At 40.2% G+C, this 15,283-nt stretch overlaps 1 protein-coding gene across 7 annotated transcripts in view; it reads left to right on the top strand.

Annotated features, from left to right (window-relative positions):
• srrm1 (serine/arginine repetitive matrix 1) overlaps positions 1–15,283 on the top strand; it is an 83,135-nt gene that overhangs the window by 65,848 nt on the left and 2,004 nt on the right. For 4 of the 7 annotated variants that reach the window (XM_072501114.1, XM_072501113.1, XM_072501112.1 and 1 more), the window contains 6 exons: positions 3,501–3,651; positions 5,156–5,197; positions 9,487–9,579; positions 11,775–12,164; positions 12,488–12,686; positions 13,728–13,928. In XM_072501114.1, coding sequence (XP_072357215.1) covers positions 3,501–3,651; positions 5,156–5,197; positions 9,487–9,579; positions 11,775–12,164; positions 12,488–12,686; positions 13,728–13,928 — 1,076 coding nt within the window. Of the gene's footprint in view, positions 1–3,500; positions 3,652–5,155; positions 5,198–9,486; positions 9,580–11,774; positions 12,165–12,487; positions 12,687–13,727; positions 13,929–14,600; positions 15,088–15,283 lie in introns of those variants that run through there. The other 3 variants (XM_072501116.1, XM_072501115.1, XM_072501117.1) reach the window with 2 other exon arrangements.

Raw genomic sequence — 15,283 nt, 5'->3', positions numbered from 1 at the left:
CCAAAATAAAGCTCTTGACCTCATAAGTGACCCACAAATAAGCTCGGTACAACATGCCGAACTTCACCTGCTTCTTGAAGAGGGCCGTTTGACTTTATTGAAACTTGCCCTTCTATTGGCCAGTTACGCACCCAAGTGCGCAGCTCGTTATCATCCCATTTACAGCTCCTCGTCTGCCTGGCCCACCTCAAGATCTGTTCCTTATCCAGAAACCGGTGCATTCGTACCACCATCGCCCTCGGCGGCTCATTCATCCACAGCTTCCTTGCAAGCGCTCTGTCCACTTTCAAGGGTAGAGTAAATGCACCTTCCCCCAGCAGCTTCTCGAACATAACGCACCACATATGCCCCTGGTCCAATCCTTCGATGCCCTCCGGGAAGCCAATGATCCTCAGGTTCTGCCTACGTGACCTGTTCTCCAAATCCTCCACCTTCTCCTGCAGCCTTTTCTGGTGGTCCCTCATCAGCTCCATCTCTTCCACGATCACGTTTAGCTGATCCTCGTACCCCGCCACTGCCTGTTCCATCTTCTGAATCGCCTGTCCCTGGGATTCCAATCTTTGCTCCACCCGGTCAATCCCCATCTTAATCGGGTCCGGGCACTCCCATCTTTGCTTGGCAAAGCTCTCTTGAAGAAATTCTGTTGACCACAGCCAGCAATCTCAGTCCCTGAGCCTCCGCCATGTTTTCCTGTGCTGCAGACTTCACTCTCTTCTTTGCCCAACAATCTCTCCTTTGCAGATCACTTCTGGTCCACAACTCCATAAACTGGTGGGAGATTCTTCTTCTCTCCCTTACTAGTCTCCAATTTTAAGGACAGATGCCCCATAAGTCAGGGGAAAAGGTCACAAAAGTCCACCACGAGCAGGAGCTACCAAATAAGCGACCTCTCACTCTATGGCCGCCACTGGAAGTGGTCTCAATAACATCCTTGTCATTCTTGTTTAGCCATGGATGTCTATTGCCATTTTACCATCTTTTTTCCTTTGGGATATATTTTAGTTGTGAAGAATTGAGTATCTCAAACAACTGCCACTGCTCATCAGCTGTCCTATCTTTTAGCCTTCCTGCCCAGTCTATACTGGCGAAATCTGTCCTCAAGCCTCTAATTTCCTTTGTTTAATTCCAGAATGCTGGTGTGGGACTCTACTTTCTCGCCACCAAGCGGAATCTGAATTCTACCATACTATGGTCACTACTCCCTGGTGGATCCTTAACTATGAGGTCATTAATTAATCCCTCCTCATTACAGAATACCAAATCGAGAGTAGCCTCCTCCCTGGTTGGTTCCACAACATACTGTTCCAGGAAACAATCTCTAATGCAATGTTATTGCTGTAGAGAACCAGGAAAAACCTAATTTAAACTTGTAAACATCTAATATGAACACAAACAAACAAGGCTGAGTTAATTACACTTCAAAGAATGGGTCATGTTTATCAACACTGACTTCCAACGTTAGAGTAGAAGGTAAGGAGAAACTTCAACCATGGTTGGCCTATCTGTGGGCCTTTTGGTGGAGACATGACTTCTGCAATCCTTAGAGAAGGGGCAGTTCAGAGAGATGTTTTGGTAGTTACAATGAAATTAATTTAAAAGCATTAAAAATCCAATTCTTCAGATCTAAGAAGGGATTTTAAATGAGGGATACTTGGCTGAAAGGTCTCTTTGAGGACATCTCAGAGAATGCCAAGTCGCCATGGAGATGGGTGTTTGGGGAGATTATATGGTTTCAATTCATTTGAGAGAAGGTAGCCTAGTATATTGCAGTTACACCTGTAGTTTATGCAGCAAAAATACTAACTATATCATTCATCACATGAGAAACTTGAACTCAGTTTGGGCAACACAGAAATTGAAAGATTTGTTTAAAAAATCTACAGGGGTTCTCAGAGTCCTGAGGCAAAAAAAAGTAACCAGCAAATTTGTTTGGAAGTATCGAGAAAGTAACCAGAACAAGGGCCTGAAACATCCACAGTCTAGAGATGCAAATTAAAGTTTTACCCCTAAGAATAGCTGAAACTGGGGAGAATTAAAATAGGTTCCAGAGGACAGTGGCATACTTTTGGGTGATCCTTACAAAAGTAAATAATTTGTAGGGTATTGTAAAATATCAGAGAATTTTTGGGGGAAGTAAGAAGTCAACCTGAGTGTAGCATATGTGGTTGTAATCTATATCACTAACTTTGGCATACTCCCTTTGTTTAATTTGTTCAAAGTTTTAAAAACATGTAATCTTGTGGCATAGTTCTATTGGTTAAATCATTGGGTGTGTAGATTTATCTTTAAATGTTAATGGTCTCTAATAGGATCATAAAATTATCATGTGTATTTGGCCATGTAGGTGCCTAAAATGCTGAAGTAAATGATCTGAATATATTTATTGTAAATGCACATCCAGACTAAAAATTTGGCACAGTGTGTTGCATCATTCTGCAGTTTCTAAATGGGTAGGGACCTTTTGAGTGTCAATCCTATGCGCTGTTAAAATGTACTATAAAAAAGACTCCCATTTATAAAGCACCTTTCACCATTACAGAACATCATAAAAACATTTTGCAGCCAATTAAATATTTCTGAAGTGTGATTTAGGACATCCGGCGGGCAATTTACACACAGCAAGTTCCTACAAACAACTATGTGATGATGACCAGATTTATCCTTGTTATGTTTGAAGAACAAATATTGGCTGGAAAACTTGGGATAACTCCCCTGCCCATTGAAATAGTGCTGTGGGATCTTTTACATCCACTGGACAGATGGGTCTTCATTTTAACGTCTCATTCAAAAGATGGCACCGCCAATGATGCAACACTGTCAGTACTGCACTGGAGTGTGAACTTTTGGTTTTTGTGTTCAAGTGCTGAAGTGGAACTTGAACATGCAACTTCTGATTTTAAAGCGAGAGTTAAACCTAGCTGAGCCACTGTTGATATCTGTTAGACTTGATAGACCGTTGCTAAGTAAATTAAGTTATGATGTGCTACACTTGTTTTTTTGGCTCATCAATACTAAATCAAACCTGTTTCCAGTGAAAGATATATATCCAGAAAAGTGTCCTTGAGGCTACAATACCAGGTGATCTTGTTGTTTATTATTGGTGGAAGCCTTTTGAAATGATGAATTTTGAGTGTGCAAGCAAATAAGTATATTAATATAATCTCAATTGTTTTTGCAGTGTGGTGTAAGATAAGTCTAGTTAATGCTGTTATTCCACAAACCACTTTTAGCTAAAACTATTGCAACTATCTGTTAGTACGATTTAGAGTGAGTCTGCATTTAGTGAGTCGGACCATCAGTAAGCTAAGAGAAATAATTAGTTGTATTCATATACAAATATTGGTTGGAATATTGCTTCACTTTTTGCACTACATTTGAGTGCAAGATTAATTTCCATTTATTCTGCAATTTTGTGTTTTTACCCTATAAGGACTGATGAATGTGCCGTTTAATGCTGATTCATTTTTTTCATTTTAATTAGTTAAATGTTCCCTCTGCAGAGTCTGGATCTTCATCCTCATCTGAAGATGAAGCACCAAAACGGTCAAGTGCAAAGAATGGTGAAGTTCGAAGAAGGCGCCAACGTTCATTATCACGGAGCATGACCCCGCCTCCTGCAATGCGAAAACGGCACAAGGATTTTTCACCAAGGTAAAATGCAAACAGTTGGGACAATTTTTTTGTTGCGTTACTTCGGAGTTCAGGAGTATGTAAAGCCTGTAGTTATGTTTCAGAGACTGAAGTCCCCATTTTAACGTATCTTGTATCACCATTCATTTTTGTACTAAAATATGAGGCTTGGTGCAATTGGTCCCTTGAAATATATCAAATTTTTCTCTGCCTTCCTTCTCAATAACTTAAACACATTCCCATTTACTACAATCTGACTTTTGCTTTTTGAAAGTTATTATCATCTGAATAACGGTTTCCTCGACTGTCGCAACAAGACTGGATCCCCCCCCCCCCCCCCCCCCCAAAGTAAAGGTAAAAATCCAGGGTTGGGGGTTGTGGTTAAGTGTCTGCTTAATTTTAGTCCTCATTGTACATCAATAAGTCAATTTGCAAATTGAAAAATCTAAAACTTGTCAAGACGACAATTAAGCTTTTTGGTCATTTGGGTTGGAGGACAAGTAAGGACCATATTAGTCAAATATTAAAATAACTTTTAGTTAATCAACTCTTACATTTCTTGCCCTATTTGGAGGTATTTCATTTAGTTTATAGTGTTGGATTTTCTTTATCACATGGGAAACTATATTAAAAACCAGGTCACTTAAAAGGTGATCTGTAATGCTGGAGGACAATGGTGCTCTTAGTTTTAAATGTTCCCTACTCCAACTAGAAAAGTTGTCTTCCCTCCTATTTTCTAGATGAGTTTCCAAATTTGGAATGTTATGAGTTACCCTGCTGGAGGTGTGATGTAGTGTGCTCCCTACTTGAAAGAGTTAATTTGCTTTTGTATAAGCAGACAGATTATTCAAGGAGTTCTTGGTTCCATCTGACACATCATTGGGTAATTTAATATTTCTTTCTCCCTGTAATTAAAATGCCCAAATTTGTCCACCAAGACAACTTTTCTGGCTGAGTATTGCAAATTGGAAGTAATCCTTTCCTAAAATTAAAAATTGGCATTGCGAGGGTGAAGATCCTCTTTCCAAGTACTGGAATCCCTTGGGTGGATAATTCATTAAAACAATTTAAAGGCATGAAATATTGTGTAAAATCAGAAGAACAATATTTTTTAAATTTAGTGTATAACTCTAGTTGCTTGTAACAGGGTGGATTGGGATTTTCTACTTTTGACTGAGTCACCAGGCATGGCACCAAGCAGAGGCTGGGTGTCTGGCCTGTGGGAGAGATAATTCATCCCTGTTCCACATCAGATTACACTCATCATTTCTTACTGGTTGACCCTTATGTGGGCATTGATGTCTGCTGCCGGCTGCTCTTCCTGGCCAGTTCTCAATGTGTGACCTGGGAAATCGAAAATGGTGCAGAAAGGTATTAAAACATTTAAATAATTATATTATAGTTAATGAATTAATGTAAATCAACCAGAGAGATACTGTCTGTATGAATTATTGGTTTAAGATACTTTGGTTAGAGGTTGATCTGTGAAAAAACACAGCTTGGTTTTGTTTTCTCTTGCTATCAGGATGCCGCTTGGAAAGAGGTGGCACTTCCCAGTGGCGAAAAGGTTGGTTTGAAAATGAGTTGCTGTCTGATCACTGAAAACATTAGCCTGTTTAAGGTTCCTTTAATTAGCAACCTCAGCCCAACTACTAATTAGTTGAATTATTGCACTGCGTTTTAGACGACGCAATCCACTTTTGCTGGAGTGCTGAAGTAATTATTGCATCAAATTTTTAATTTAACTGGAAATTGAAAGCACTTGCTTCTTAGGGTGTATGCTTGAAATTGAAATTTGTTAAAATTTTGCAAAGGGAACTTTAAACTGAATTGCAAAGAACTAATTGTGGGTTACCTGCTTTTGATTAATTAAATTCTTGAGGAACTATAAATACAGTGGAATCCACTTGTACTAAAATTGTCAAGTTTTAACATTTAGGGTTACATAATCAAAAATGAAAAGGAAGGTTTTTTTACTCTTTGATGGCATGTGGATGTCACTGGCTGGGCCAGCATTTGTTGCCTGTCCCTTAATTGTCATTGCACTGAGTGCCCTTGAACCCTGATCTTTCATAAAATACCTACATTGCACAAGGAGGCCATTTGGCCCATCCAAGTCTGCACCGACACTTTGAACGACCACATCACCAAGGACCAATCCTCTGTCCTATTCCTGCAACCCCATCCTAAGGGGCAATTTACCATAACCAATCCACCTAACCTGCACATTTTTGGACTGTGCGAGGTAACCGGAGTACCCGGGGGAAACCCACGCAGGCACGGAGAGAAAGTGCAAACTCCACACAGTTTCCCGAGGTCGGAATTGAACCTGTGACCCTGGCGCTGAGGTAGCACTGTGCCACTGATCGGCCATTTCAAAGGGCAGTTAAGAATCAACCACATTGTGAGGGGCAGGTCATGCCTCAAGACTCATTGAGTTCTTTGAGGATGTGATGAGATACATTGATGAAGGTTGGGCAGTGGATGTGGTGTATATGAATTTCAGTAAGGCATTTGATAAGGCTCCCCATGGTAGGCTCATTCAGAAAGTTAGGGGGCATGGGATACAGGGAAATTTGGCTGTCTGGATACAGAATTGGCTGGCCGAAAGAAGACAGCAAATGGTAGTGGATGGAAAGTATTCCGTCTGGAGGTTGGTGACCAGTGGTGGCCCGCAGGGTTCTGTTCTGTGACCTCTGCTCTTTGTGTTTTTTTAAAATGACTTGGATGAGGAAGAGGAAGGGTGGGTTAATAAGTTTGCCGATGACATGAAGGTTGGTGGGTTGTAGATAGTGTCAAGAACTGTTGCAGGTTACAACAGGACATTGACAGGATGCAGAGCTGGAATGAGACGTGGTAGATGGAATTCAACCTAGATAAATGTGAAGTGATTCATTTTGGACGGTCGAATTTGCATGCTGAATGCAGCTTTAAAGGCAGGATTCTTGGAAGTGTGGAGGAACAGAGGTGTCTTGGGGTCCACATACATAGATCCCTCAAAGTTGTCACCCAGGTTGAAAGGGTTGTTAAAAGGCGTATGGTGTGTTGGCTTTCATTAACAGGGGGATTGAGTTTAAGAGCCGTGAGGGTTTGCTGCAGTTTTATGAAACCCTGGTTAGACCACACTTGGAATACTGTGTCCAGTTCTGGTTACCTCATTATAAGAAGGATGTGGATGCTTTGGAGAGGGCACAGAGGAGATTTACCAGGATGCTGCCTGGAGTGGAGGGCATGTCTTATGAAGAAAGGTTGAGGGAGCTAGGGCTTTTCTCATTGGTGCGAAGAAGGCAGAGAGGTTACTTGATAGAGCTGTGATGAGAGGCATGGATCGAGTGGATAGCCAGAGACTTATTCCTAGGGCGGAAATGGCTGTCACGAGGGGACATAATTTTAAGGTGATTGGAGGAAGGTATAGGGGAGATGTCAGAGATAGGTTCATTACACAGAGAGTGATGGGTGCGTGGAATGCATTGCCTGCGGAGGTAGTGGAGTCATTAGAGACTTTTAAGAGACTCTTGGACAGGCACATGAAGGGGTGTCGGTTAGGTTGATTTTAGATTAGGATAAATGGTCGGCACAACATCGTGTGCTGTGGGTCTGAGTCACATGTAGGACAGAGCAGTGAAGGACACTAGTGAGCCAGGTGAAGTTTTGCAGCAATTGTTAGTTTCATGGCCATTATTATTGAGGCTAGCTTTTAATTCCAGATTTAATAATTAAATTTAAACTCCAACCGCTGCAGTGGTGGGATTTGAACCCATACCCCCAGAGCATTAGCCTGAGCCTGGGATTAACTCGCCCAGTGACATAACACAACACCACCATCAAAGAATAAAGTACATAATTCTAGAAATATATTGCAAGTATGCTGTAAAATGAAATTAAAGAATCTAATTTGGACATTAGGACTAGGTGCACGCATAAATGATTATAGTGCCAACAATGAAATCAAACTTATTTCCAGCCTACTGGTCCAGAGCTTCAAACTCCTGGGTTCCTGTTTTTGAGCGATTTTTGTAGATGTCAGTGTACTTAAATTACTGTTGATTATTTGGGAACAGTAAGAAGTCTTACAACACCAGGAGTCCTGATGAAGGCGCTGCGCTCCGAAAGCTAGTGATTCCAAACAAACCTGTTGGACATTAACCTGGTGTTGTAAGACTTCTTACTGTGCCCACCCCAGTCCAAGCCGGCATCACATCATGATTATTTACGAGGCATTTCTGTCAGACATCCGTTTCTTCTTTACTTGAATTAGGCCAAATATATTCCATTTATTTCATTTATCTTTAATCTGTGGGCCAACTGATTCTGTGGAATACAAGCCAAACTGAAGTACACCTATAATCAGCAGAATTCTTAATATAGAATATAGGAGCAGTATACATTTATTGATTAAGGTGGGTTAGTGTGCATTGTAGAGTGGGTACTCTTGAGTGCTTTCATTTTGACATAATTTCAAATAGTTCAGGACATGTAGAAGGCATTCTGCAGAAATATGTAGTTTGGCATTCATATTGGATACAAAAAGCACAAGTGGTTTTCACTGTATGTGGGATATCATAATGGTGATGGCCAGTTTTATTTGGTGTGAAAGGCCCATAATCTAATGAGTAAAAGTAAATAACAATGTGTTGCTTGTGATATTCTGCAGTTATTGCTCCGTTTCAACTAAACAATGGGCGCATAGATTTAATGGCAGGCTGAGAAATTGCCCTCTTAATTGATTACTTAAAAATCAAAACTCAATTCAAGGCCCATTTTGGAGAACCCTATGAAATTTGTATTTGCCTTTTTCAACCTTGAAACTGGTATTTTTAAAAATTGCTTTGAATAACCTAGAATTTTGAATGTGGATTTTGAGGAAGCTGGAGAGCATTATTTAATTTCTCCAAACAATAGAAATTCTAATCATGTTTTATACTTGCACAATTGCATTCCAAGGGATTTATACGGTTTAATAACTGCATCTAAGCTATGTATGTTGAAAGTAACATGCCCTTCTCCATATTTCTCTATTCCCATAAGCTTTGATATTTTGGGGTATAATTTATAGGTGGTGATAGCGATCTGTCACCTTCTGCTGCGTGAAAACTGTATGAACCTAGATACGGTGTTGGGCTTTACAGGGTATTACTGCCTCATTCAGTCTTCACGTGATTCACAAATTAGGTGACTAGATAGAAATTACCAACTGATAGCTGTTTTAAAATAAGCTCTCACCTGTCTAAGTACTGAGGCTGGTTGTAGCATCCAAACTGGCTGAAGTCAGACAAGAGATCAGAGTTGGCATAAGAAGAAATACATAGTTTAGGTAGAATTCTATAAAATTTGGAGGGGTATTGTTAAGGATAAAGTTAGATGAAGTCGGATGGCAACATGCTCGTGTGAAGCATAAACTCCAGAATAGTCCAAATGGCCTGGTTCCATGCACTAGATTCCCCCTATTGTGGCTGTTGATGGTTTAATTTTAAAGAATAAGTGCATTGGGAATACCGTTACAATTCTGCCTAAACAGTAGATTTCTTTCACACACATGTTAAACAGTAACAATTCTGTTCAATTTGTAAACCTAAATTTCACATGAGCTTCGAAAACTTGTTCTGTACTGTGGGGATACACAAAATCATTTTTGGATACAGTGAGGCAGAAAACAGGTCTTTTAAAAAGGCATCCTGTACCAGAATGTATTCCAAGAGTAGTTTATTTCAGGGTTATGCTTATTTGCTTTGGCTAAAACTTAGTTTTAACTCTTGAGGCTGGGAGTTAATGGGAGCAGTGAGAAAGCTACACTGAAATATTTATTTTGTGCTGACGCCTTGAATGTATGTTCACATGCTGATGTATGGTAAACAGGAGAAGGAGAAGCCCGTCACCACCACCAAGGCGCCGGCGAACCCCGTCTCCTCCTCCTCGACGGCGCAGATCACCGTCTCCGTTGAGGCGCAGGTTAGTAAATGTTTGCCTTCCAGTTGTCAAGTGCTGTCCTAATTAACGGAAAACTAATAACCGGGTCACTTTTGGGAGCACCAAGGTGATAAATGTGACGGTGGTGGTAGAATTTGTATTGTTTTCTTATTTCAAATTTTGTGGATTCCTTTTATCCATGCGCACAGATAATTTCATTCTATCTGCTATTCCAAAATATGTATAGAGTATGAAATTTGCATGTCTTTTGAAGTAGAGCAGATGGAAATTGAATGTGTTGTGGCATGATGGATAGTTTGGCAAAATTTTGATATGAAACAGATACAGGTGCAGTTGCTTACTTTCAACATTGATGTCACTTCTCAAGAAATGCCCCCCAAATTGTAACTTTACATAGTGTAAAAACATTTTGTTCACAATTTCAGCATCTGCTCCCCTTCCAAATGAACTATGTTGTTGTTTATAAAGGCGACGCAAAAATCATGCTGAACAAAAGTGAATGGTAATTCTTTGGGCGGCGCAGCAGTACGGTCGTTAGCACTGTTGCTTCACAACGCCAGGGTCCCAGGTCTGATTCCCGGCTTGGGTCACTGTGCGGAGTCTGCCTGTTCTCCTGTGTCTGCGTGGGTTTCCTCCGGGTGCTCCGGTTTTCTCCCACAAGTCCCGAAAGACGTGCTGTTAGGTAATTTGGATATTCTGAATTCTCTCTGTGTACATGAACAGATGCCGGAATGTGGCGACTAGGGGCTTTTCACAGTAACTTCATTGCAGTGTTAATGTAAACCTACTTGTGATAATAAAAATTATTATTATTAGTCTTGAGCATAGCATACTTGCTTGTAACATTCTATATAAATTGAGTTTTTGCTGTAATTGCTGCATTTTAATTTTCACATTGTGAATCTCCAGTCCAAAGCCAGTGATGTTTTGGAAGCTATATCTTTTTTAAAAAATATATATTTTATTAAAGTTTTCAAACACAATTTTTCCACCTTACAAATCAATCAAAAAAAAAGATAACACAATAACTCATAGATAACATTATTTAAATAAAATAGTGAACTAACAAAGTAACAAAAAATAGTGCTCCCCCCCCCCCCCCCAACCAGAACAAAACAGGTTGCACCCCCCCCCCCCCCCCCCCCCCCCCCCCCCCGGGCTGCTGCTGCTGACGATCTATTTTCCCTTAACGTTCCGCGAGATAGTCAAGGAACGGTTGCCACCGCCTGGAGAACCCCTGAACCAATTCTCTCAGCGCAAACTTCTTCCGTTCCAGTTTTATGAACCCTGCCATATTGGAAGCTATATCAATGTGGCAATTGGGCTTTGCTGTATTACATTATCTAAAATTTACTATTCTGCTTTGTTTCTTTTCCTACCTTCTCCAATTCAGGAATGATTTGCTTTATGAAATAATTCCGCACTTGCTATCTATTCATGAATGGCAACAGGCCTGTGAGCATTTAAGTATAAACATGTAGAAATGGTTGTAATGGTTTTACAATCCCAACAGGCAGATTTTAACATTGGTTTACCCCGATAAACCATTCTAATCGTGCCTCATTGTTTATGTGCAGCATGTTTTAGTTGTACCTTCTTCCAGATGAAACACACATTCCCCATGTTCAGTTTTTGCCATTTTTTCTCTTCCCTTCCAAGGACAGTGACATATGTTGTCACCAGTGGCTTTCCACTGCCTTGCTCAGAAATTCTCCATGTCAGCGTACTGCTTAGATCAAACATTGTTCGGCTTTGGAAGGGGTCACAGCCAAATATCAGCCCATTTACATCCAACGTATATATGAATTCATCGCATTACGATCATTGTAATCTGAAAGGACCTCTACTGCCTTGCCTGATGTGGTCTGAGATCACTTATGACCATGCTGCCTGAAGACCAAAGCTGGCAGTTATCTGGCCCATGTGGAGCTCCTTAATTATGCCTCTGGTACTTTGAGTTTTTTAGTTCAATAATTACTATTATTATTACTACCCTGTAATAGCCCAACTTGAAATTTTATTTCCCTTTATGGTTGCAAAATACTGTTTCTCTACATATTTGATTGAAAGGAACAAAAGTTAATAATTTGGTTTGCGCTTGACAGGAAAGAAAGTCAAAGATTAATAGGAACTATATAAATTTGGATTTATCTGTTTCGATCATGAGTATCTGAACAATTACTAATTCGATTTTTGTTATTCATTTGTCTTTTTAGATCTCCGTCTCTGCCACCAAGAAGGCGTTCAGCCTCACCTAGGCGCTATTCGCCTCCAATTCAGAGAAGATATACTCCATCACCACCACCTAGAAGGAGGGGTTCCCCATCACCAGCACCAAAGCGCCGGAGTTCACCTTCTCCCTCTTCCAGGCGTAGGAGAGGATCACCACCTAGTCGTTCCAACCGAGATGTTCGCTCACCACTGCTACACAAACGCCACTCACCATCCCCACGACCAAGGATGATGCGTGGGTCCATTAGTCCACCACCAGCACGAAGAGTGTCAATATCACCACCACCACCACAACGGCGTCATATGTCTCCATCCCCTAGTAACAGGCCTATCCGACGTGTTTCGCGAACCCCGGAACCCAAAAAACCCAAAAAGTAAGGGCATCAATGCTTAATACAATGATTACTGTGTCGTTGTTGACTCTAATTTCAAAACAAATGTTTTCCCACCTACTGCATGAATTTATTTTATGGATTTTCAAGCTTTTCTATCAATCTATTAGCCATTCTAATAATTGTTGCAACTATGGCATGTAGTTTCTTAACTCCAGTATGTGCCTTTTTGGTTTCAGTTGGAAACTTGCAGTAGAATACTTGGCAACTTCAATCCAATTGATGTGAAAATTAATTTTTATAGATTCTGATACTAACTCACAAGGACCATTCATTTTGGAAACACTAATTTGTAAATTTCTTAGGATCTCACCAAGTCCACAAGCCGTGAGAAGGGCTACATCATCCAGATCCATATCTAGATCGCCAGAACCTCTTCCCAAGAAAAGGCCAGTTGCTTCAGTCTCCAGGTCACAGTCTGTCAGCAGGTCACCAACACCTGTTCCTCCGCCACCACAAAACAAAAAGGCAAAGAGTGCTTCAATTAGTCCATCTCCTGTCAAGGTAATTGTACTATTATACTTCAGTATTCCTCCATTTAATATCGGAAAATAGATTCTCTGTAGATCAAGTCCAACAGAGTAAATAACCTCCACAATGAAAATGCATTTTGCACCGTGTTGAGTGACCCTTCATTTCCATCTATGACAATCTTTACTTACACTTTTGTGTAACTAGCAGTGGGAAAATGAATTCCCATCATTGAGCCAGTTTCAATTTTACTGCATTCTTAAGTGATGAAGAGTATCTGTAGCTAATGCCTTGTTCAATGTTGTAAAACTGAGTTGAGTTGTGAATGGTCTGAGATGCTCCAATTAAAATTGGGTGGATTAATTTATGTAACTTGGACTTCATTTAAATTCCACAGAATATAATTTGGGAAATTATAAAATTCATTAGACCAAAGGAATTTTTAGATTACAAACTAAAGTAATAGGGAAATCTCTTTAAGCACAGTAGCAGCTGTCATATTTGACTGACGCGAGAGCTAGTGGGCAGAGTATTGCTCATTTGCATGATACTTAATTTCTTTCCTGCTGATAATAGTCCCACATTGACAGTTTTACTCAACAATCTTTAGTTTCTTCTTGTTACTGCTTATCTGTGGTTGTGGAGTCAGCTGCCAGGATTGCACCTGTATTGCCTTGTTGGGGTACAGAAGCAGTTCGAATGTCATTCCTATTTCTTAGTATTAGGCACAAGATTGATTTGGTTATGAACCCTAGCATTATCAATCCATGATAATATGTAGGCTCTTCAATTTGTGTCAGCAGCATTTCTGACATTCGACTTTACAAACCTGCTTTCCGTCTGCCTGCAGGGTACCAAGATAGGGGGAAAATAATATTCGATAATATGCCATTCAGAAACTGCCTTTGTCTTGGCATATTTATACTGCACTAATGAGAAAGTATATCTATTCTAGTAGCTCAGTTACCAGCTATTTAAAATACATTTTGTAAGCGCAGATCATCAACGTAAAAAAATTCTAGTTCTTTTTTGCTTATGAATGCTTTGAGGTAATGACTGCCTTGTACCTTTAAGATATCTGACCAGGAAACTGGAGGAAAGAAGAAGAAAAAGAAGAAAGATAAGAAACACAAGAAGGACAAAAAACACAAGAAACACAAGAAGCATAAGAAAGAAAAGGCTGCAGCAGCGGCAGCAGTAGTTGAAGAACCATCAGTAGAGCCAGTTGAAGCTCCAGAAAAGTCACCCCAGCCAGAAGCTTCAGAACCCGTAAAGGTAAGTCAGTGTCTCAAGAATAGTTAAAACCAGAAACCAATAGAAATGAAACTTGGCGTTTCCTTGTAATTGTCAGGGAGTAGAGGTAATTGTAACTAATCTATGTTTGTATTGTTGGATATTAGAAATAAAGTATAGATTTGAGTGAGTTTAATTTAGCATTTTTGTGTAAGAAAGGGTAAAACTAGTTAGATTCCTGTTAAACAAAGGTGTTTGCATGCATGGGGGGTTTGGGGTTTCAGTTTAGACTGTCAATATTGTGCTTAAAGAGTTTGCAACATGAAAAGTGTAAACCAGCTTGGAGAAAGAACAAACTTGCTTAGAAACCAGAGGCACCTTTAGGGTCGGAAGGCTTTTTGAGTTTAATTTTAGCTGATTTTATAGCAGCTGGAGCTTAGCTGTGAGAGAGAAGGCCGCTCTCGCATCCCTGATAGAAGCAGGAAAACCATAAGATAGAATAATGAGCAAGAAAGCTAGTTCCAGTAAAGTGGTAATGAAAAGGGAGGTTTCCATGAAGATTGATGTAAAAAGGAAACCAGGAACTGGAATTTGAGCAGGGTACTCTGTTCATTGGAGTTAAAGACAGAACTAAGAAGAGCAGAGCTGATGAGGTTGGCTAGAGAAAAGCCAGAGATCTGAAGCAATCGTAAGGTTTGGTGTCCTTATTTCCAGTCTTTGAAACAATAGTATTCTATTGGTGACTGAAACCCAGAGAGACTGTGTGAACGGTTGAAAGCTCATGCCTATTCAAGACAAAGGAACACTGAAAGGAGAGGTGTAAAACCTGGAGGTGGATCCTTGCTCAAAACAGCTGAGGGAAAGCATTGCTTTTTAAGAAGATTCTAAAGCGTGTCTTTTTGAGAGTGGAATTTGGAAACACTCGTGAGACAATCATCTGGGGGGAATTTGAGGAGAAATCCACAGAAGTTCGATTGGGTGACATCTACCACTTGGTTGCAGAGTGGGATGCGTGTGACCACAGCCCGTTGGTTTGCAAGGACTGTATTTATTGCAAACCTTATAGCATAAGATATATTTTGTAACCTGTGCTATCCTTTAAATCTGTGTACATTTGTGACGATAAGTGGGAGTGAAGGAGCATTGTATTATAAATAAACTTTCCATGTTTAATAAATGTCATTTTGTTATTAAAAGCTAATTGGCAGTCCTGTGACTCTGTTCATCCACGTTTTCTCAATAAAAAGTAAAAGTTACGGTCTTCTGAGCCAGGGTTCCATTCTGGGACCTTCCCGTCCAGTAGTAACATCAACTGGGATTGTAACATAATTACAGTGGCATGTGTAATTTACAACTTCAAAGAGTACGCTTTAGAAATGCCTTCTTTTGTGTTGGTT

The sequence above is a fragment of the Scyliorhinus torazame genome, chromosome 1 (assembly GCF_047496885.1).
Source record: "Scyliorhinus torazame isolate Kashiwa2021f chromosome 1, sScyTor2.1, whole genome shotgun sequence".
Taxonomy (NCBI): Eukaryota; Metazoa; Chordata; class Chondrichthyes; order Carcharhiniformes; family Scyliorhinidae; genus Scyliorhinus; species Scyliorhinus torazame.
Note: the sequence above shows the minus strand (reverse complement) of the source record. Positions and strands in the feature narration are given on the sequence as shown.